The 6,000-nt window shown below is 41.8% G+C and overlaps 5 protein-coding genes across 5 annotated transcripts; 1 reads left to right on the top strand and 4 right to left on the bottom strand.

Moving 5' to 3' along the window:
* Window positions 1-116: 116 nt before the first annotated feature.
* ATC70_000922 (uncharacterized protein) lies at window positions 117-1,986 on the bottom strand (the record flags this gene model as incomplete). The annotated part of the gene is made up of 4 exons (XM_064820328.1): window positions 117-376; window positions 437-578; window positions 653-1,488; window positions 1,575-1,986. The coding sequence occupies 4 exons, from the start codon at window positions 1,984-1,986 to the stop codon at window positions 117-119; spliced, it is 1,650 nt and encodes a 549-aa protein (XP_064684248.1).
* Window positions 1,987-2,384: 398 nt separating this feature from the next.
* ATC70_000923 (uncharacterized protein) lies at window positions 2,385-3,541 on the top strand (the record flags this gene model as incomplete). The annotated part of the gene is made up of 4 exons (XM_064820329.1): window positions 2,385-2,632; window positions 2,716-2,773; window positions 2,827-3,031; window positions 3,087-3,541. The coding sequence occupies 4 exons, from the start codon at window positions 2,385-2,387 to the stop codon at window positions 3,539-3,541; spliced, it is 966 nt and encodes a 321-aa protein (XP_064684249.1).
* A 194-nt stretch (window positions 3,542-3,735) lies between these two features.
* On the bottom strand, window positions 3,736-4,137 carry DUG3 (glutamine amidotransferase subunit; the record flags this gene model as incomplete). The annotated part of the gene is made up of 1 exon (XM_064820330.1): window positions 3,736-4,137. One exon carries the CDS (start codon window positions 4,135-4,137, stop codon window positions 3,736-3,738), a length of 402 nt encoding a protein of 133 aa, XP_064684250.1.
* A 302-nt stretch (window positions 4,138-4,439) lies between these two features.
* ATC70_000925 (uncharacterized protein) lies at window positions 4,440-5,674 on the bottom strand (the record flags this gene model as incomplete). Its single annotated transcript, XM_064820331.1, has 3 exons — window positions 4,440-5,020; window positions 5,084-5,436; window positions 5,523-5,674. The coding sequence occupies 3 exons, from the start codon at window positions 5,672-5,674 to the stop codon at window positions 4,440-4,442; spliced, it is 1,086 nt and encodes a 361-aa protein (XP_064684251.1).
* Window positions 5,675-5,715: 41 nt separating this feature from the next.
* ATC70_000926 (uncharacterized protein) lies at window positions 5,716-6,000 on the bottom strand (the record flags this gene model as incomplete). Its single annotated transcript, XM_064820332.1, has 1 exon — window positions 5,716-6,000. The coding sequence occupies one exon, from the start codon at window positions 5,998-6,000 to the stop codon at window positions 5,716-5,718; it is 285 nt and encodes a 94-aa protein (XP_064684252.1).

The raw sequence follows: 6,000 nt of genomic DNA on the forward strand, positions 1-6,000 counted from the left end.
ACTGATTGATAAAGAAAAAAGATGATGCTATGTGAAAACAGAGGGATATATATATATATATATATATATATATATATATAGTATGTTGAGAGAGATGGTATTATTTGTACAAGGTTTTACTCTTCCGAGGTCCAACCCCAAGAGACAACGAAGCTTAACGAAAATAAAGCGACACAGCACTTGAAGATGAGGGTATAATCTTCCATGGTTTGGTCCGACTGCAAGACATAACCAGCAACCATGACACCAAGCGCAGGACCAACGCTACTATACAGTGCTGAGATTCTTGATCTTTGTTTCATTCTTTCGTATTGACTCCAATGGATTAAATTGACTTGATCTGCACCGCTGAGCCAAATGAGTTGAAATGCGATAGCTGTGTATCATAGTGAGTATTGTGTGGGGGGGGGATGCCTATCCTACAACACATGTATACCTTGTAAAGCCTGCAACACCAACAATGAAACATGTGTCGCAACACTATCCGGTTTCAAACATGGATACAAGATGGCACAGATAATTAGAGTGATATGCACAGATGTTGTGATTAAAGTTAAATTTAATCCATGAATAAACCACTACATAAACAGCAAGTCAGTCTACAATGGACAGCAACACACACACACACACACACACACACACACACACTTGCCTTTTCAATGATATAGGCAACAATCATCTCGCAGGTCATATGAATCATTATCAAACAAGAGATGATATAAATCGACATTTCCAGAAGCGAATAAACATAGACATATAGGAATGTGTTCATCAGCGCATTGGCAATGCCCAACAACAGCATCGTCACGGAGAGTGTCTGTGTCTTCCATTGATTGACTTTTTGGTTCTGTGGTGGGGGCTGTCCATAATAGTAGCCGCCTACAAGCTCATCGTCTGCGGTGTCTTGCTTTGATCGCATGCAAGAAAAGAAAGCTACCAAGGGATCCGTGGGTGTAGGCAGTGGTAGCAGGGCGAGTGCATTGGCGGGCACAGTGGGTACAAGTGTCATGGACAGATAGTTGGCATGGGTGTCTTCTGGGTCCACTTGAAGGGCACTTCCCGACATGTAGCTGTTTCTGCTGTAAAAGGAGGGTGCATTGCTGTCGTAGCTATCCATCAGTCTCAGTGATTCTTCTCTTGTAAACATGCGATCCAACTGACTAGCATCTTCTTCAGAAATGTGGGAGAGTTGTTCTCCAAATATGCTGTACGGGCGATAGGTGACAAGATTGTTTTGATCAGCTGTGAGAAAGAGTGCATTTTTCAACAAGAGTGGAGCCTGTTCATCGCTGATATTCAGTTGAGATGCATTGGCTGGTTCTACAGCTGTAAATACAAGCGCAGTGACAAGCAAGAGCACCATTCCAATCGTATAAACACCAATAAGGATGTTATATAAATATCTATCTTCTGTCATTGTACTGATAAGTAGACCGATGCTTCCGGTCATGACGATAGTAGTCGTCTTACTCCATCGCACATATGACCCTATATATTTAAACGATAAATGAAAGGGGGATTTGTGTGATTATGCACGTCACTGGTAACATATCTTGATAAAGCTCCCTATTTACCATAAAAGAGTACTCTGTAATCTCCCAATGTCTTGATGATGGCACTATCAATCAGTGTTCCCAATGGCTGATAGAACAGTCCGTTGCAGACAGTGCAAATGAGCAAGAGAGTCCACATCCAATGCACTTTTAAATCGGCGTACAGGGTCGAGATCAATGTTAAAAGTAGGATGAAGGCAATAGACGATACAGTGGTCAACAATGAGATGAGATATCCGTACATGTGAGGCCGCTGATCCACAGCAGCCGTCCATACACCAGACACTAATCTCAACACATAGACAAGCGCTACAAGGCAGGCAGCTTGCAATGCAGTCAATTGTAACTGATTTACAAGATACAAAGGAATAAATGCCTCCAATGTATTGGTTATTGCAAAAGCTGTTATCAACAGTTTCGGCCAATAAAGCATCTTTAGCCTAATTGAATCAAGGGAATAAAGAGTGAAAGAGAGAGAGAGAGAGAGAGAAGGAAAAAAAGCACACGCCACCCAAGTTTGTTTGCATTTTGAGAGAAAATTAGATCATTCAAAACGTCACTGATGTTGGATGTAACATGATCTGATGGCAGAGTGTTTCAATCAAAGCCTCAGCTCCAACTTGCACACACACACACACACACACACGTACACAACAGTCTACAGCACACAGCAAGCAGCCTCCTCTAATTCCTGTTTATCTTTGTTACATCAGGCAACTGGCAGAGGAATTCAGTTAATTTCCCGCCTGTATTATCTGATGGTGATCATGGCGTGGTTTCCCTCGATTAAAATTAGAACCGCTCTCTTTCTCTATTTCAAACAACAGCAAAATGGCAACCTATTTGAAATTGACCAACAAAACAAACCACTTTCTCAAGACGCTTCCCAAGTTTGATCCCTCTCAGTTAACCGTTGAAGCCATTCGCGCCAAACCTGATGTTGAGCTATCAAAGAGCATCCCTCGTCCCGAATTTGACCTTGAACAAATGACCGTGATCAGCACTCAAGGTATGGTCAATGTTCATATTTACCGTCCTTCAGGTAGTCATGATGCTGTGCTGCCTGCTGTTGTCTACATGTAAGTTCCCTCTAGAGTAGTGTAGTGCGTGTACTCAACGTTACTCACTCAACGGCGACATTGGCGCATATCTTGTCACACAGACATGGTGGAGGATGGACTACCGAGACAAAGGGATCCTATTCCTACGTGTGTGCCAAAGTAATGTATACTTGGAGTCGCATGAATGGCTCGAAACTAACTCGATATACCAGCTGGCTGGTCAGGCTGAATGTGCTGTCATTTTTGTCCACTATTCCTTGGCTCCTGAAGCTCGCTTCCCTACTGCCATTGAAGAATGTTACGCCGTTTTGAACTGGGCAGCCAATCCCAGCAATTCCGGCTTCCTCAAGATTGATCCCACTTGTGTGGCACTTGCTGGTGATTCCGCAGGCGCTAATTTGGCTATTGCTGTCTCTTGTAAGTTCTTCAATGTATAGATCAAGCCCAAGTAGTAATGCAAAACCATCTGTAGTGCTTGCCAAACAAAGAAAGCTGGAGAATACCATCAAATATCAAGTCTTGTTCTATCCCATTACTGATGTCACATTCAATACGAGCTCTTACTATGAATTTGGTACTGATTTCGCCCTGACCAAGAAGCACATGGAGTTCTTCTGGGATCAATATGCTCCTAACCAAGCGGATCGTGACAACATCTTGGCCTGTCCCATGAAGGCTAGTAAGGACGAGCTGTCGGGTTTGCCTCCTGCTCTCATTGTCTCTGCTGAAGCCGATGTGTTGCGTGATGATGCAGAAAACTTTGCTCGCAAATTGATGGATGCCAATGTTCCTGTTTCCACTACTCGAATTCTAGGTGTCTTGCATGGCTTTATCGGTAACCCTCGATTATTCTGTGACGAAACTCTGTTTGCCTTGGATTTAGCCATCGCTGGTCTCCGTAGAACATTTGCTGCCAACAAACAGTAAACTTTTATCACAGAAACGCATAGCCATCATACAAATAAACATGAAAAGTGCTCTCTCCTCCCTTGCATTCTACTTTCTGCAACTGATTTTTCACATTTGAAAAAAAGCTCGTTTGTGTGCGTGATTTATTGATGTGTTTTTTTTTTTGTTTTTGTTTTTGTTTTTGTTTTTGTTTTTTTTTTTTTTTTTTTTTTTTACTGTTGATTTCCACCTCGAGCACCAATGACAGTGCCAACGTTGCTATTACCGCGTCCACGGTGTTGTCCACGTCCACCTCTGTTTCCTCTGTTGTTGTAATTTCCTCCACCACGTCCACGCCCACGACCGGATTGGTGTCTTTGTCTACTCTCGTCCTCCTTGACCATGTCGACAATCTCCTCGGGTACGTTCAAGTATTTGATCGTGTTGCCTCTGATATAACATTCAGGTAACTTCCAAAATTTATCACCATCAGGAGATGTTTGAATAACTTCACGCAAGGTCAAATTCATCCAATTATCGCAATTAACTAAATGTCCATTGAAAGTTTCACCACTTTTTAATTCAACAAGCATAGGATGTCCTGCTGCTGTGTGTAAGAGAGTGAGTGGAAGCATGCTGTTGTGTGTGTAATTGAATCTAACTATAGGGTCGGTTTAGCCATCTATTTTGTGTGTCTCTCGCTATCACTTTCTCTCTGTCATCTTACCGGCTAGATTTCTTTTTCTGATTTTTTTTGGATGGTAAAACAGAAAGGGAGAAACGTAAGGAAGAGGAGGAAAAAAATCCAGCCAGATTGCGGCAAATTTCGGACGTCACACACACAAAACAAAGGATGAATGATCTGATATTGGCATGTTGTGGATTTAGTTGCTTGATTTCATGTATGAATTCAAAACGCTAGATCTCATGTATTTTATTAAAAAGAGTTATTATTGTAATGCTGCTGTTGATGGTGGTGGTGGTGGTAGTGGTGTTGCTGCTGCTGTTGTTGTTGTTGTTGTTGTTGTTGTTGCTGCTGTTGTCTTTGTTGTTGAGCGTCCATCATGTACGCATTGGGCCCCAACATTGGACTTCTTGGATGGTACATGGATTGGTTTGAGCCATCATCATCTAGAAATTGACCCGAACTTGGACATGGACTTGGCGGCAGAGGTGTATCAATAGCTTGTTGATAGGTGGGCGTTAATGAAGGATTTATTTGATGTTGCGGAGGAAATTGATGAATGGCTAATTGCTGTTGATGTTGTTGTTGTTGAAGATTTTGAGTCTGTACAGATAATTGTGGGTTATTATTATTGTTGTTACTAGAAGCATGGGCCGATCTTGGTGATGAGGCGGTGGATAATGGAGAATTAGGCGTAGAGGGAGGCTGATCATTGATATTCAAGTAAAAGTTGGGCTGTTGCTGTTGTTGACTATGATCGGCAGAGGTAATGAAAATAGGTGGCGGTGGTCTATCAGGATCTGCTTTCATACCAAACATGTCCATGCTGGAGACTGAGCAAAACAGTGTTACTAACCCGATGTATCCCTCGCAAGAAACTATCCAGACACACTTACATGAAGTACCATACTGTTTTGTCATAAAATCCATCATATCCTTCATCATTTGTTGTTGTACATTTTGTCGCTTTTTTGTCTCTGATAATTCGTTCATGACCTGATTCAAATTCTCCTGTAGATGTGATATTTGCTGCATCATATCTGATTGTGACATTTGCATCATGGCCATGTGAGAGCTGATATCATTTGTGTCTCTTCTTACTGATTCGGATTCCAGTGCCTTTCGCTTGATCTCGTCTAATAAATCAGGTCGATTCCTCAAGAACTTGGGATGCGAAAATTCCCAAATCTGATTCTCTGCTAACGTACGATGCCCTCTTGGCGATTTGTTGACTTTATGAAAACCATACCTTTACGAAAAAAAAAAAAAAAAATCAAAGAATAAGGGAGTGAGTGAGTGTGCAAGTGTGTATACAAACAGGCGGGAATGACTTACATGTTTAATTGTCGAACAAAGCTGCTAAAGTTGTTATGTTTGAAATGCTTTGGCAAGACATCCCTTGAAAATTCAGTGATATTGCAAACGATAAAAGAGGTGCCAGTGTATGTCCAAGCAATTAAATGCTGATATTGTTTATCTACAACCATGCTTATGTGAAACAATTAGCTTGAAGCGTATTTTTCCAATGCTAAACGGAAAGGTCATACTTGTATAATTTATGTACAAAAGTGTTTCCGTTTCCTGGCTTTGTAGCGACTGGAGGAGGGGCAGGTGAAGGTGGTTGAAGCGACATCTGTTGTGTGAATTGGTTTTGAAGTTGGTCCCAAGACGAGTTTTCGTGTGCAAAAGATGTGTTTGCTGCTGGCGAAACGAGTGGCGAATTTAATGGTGAACTACCTGACGATACAGAACTTCCACTGAATTGTGTGTTGATACCTAAAGATGCCACAGATGTTGTATGTCCATCATTCAT

Source organism: Mucor velutinosus, assembly GCF_035048745.1.
Source record: "Mucor velutinosus strain NIH1002 chromosome Unknown tig00000041, whole genome shotgun sequence".
In the NCBI taxonomy this organism is placed as follows: domain Eukaryota; kingdom Fungi; phylum Mucoromycota; class Mucoromycetes; order Mucorales; family Mucoraceae; genus Mucor; species Mucor velutinosus.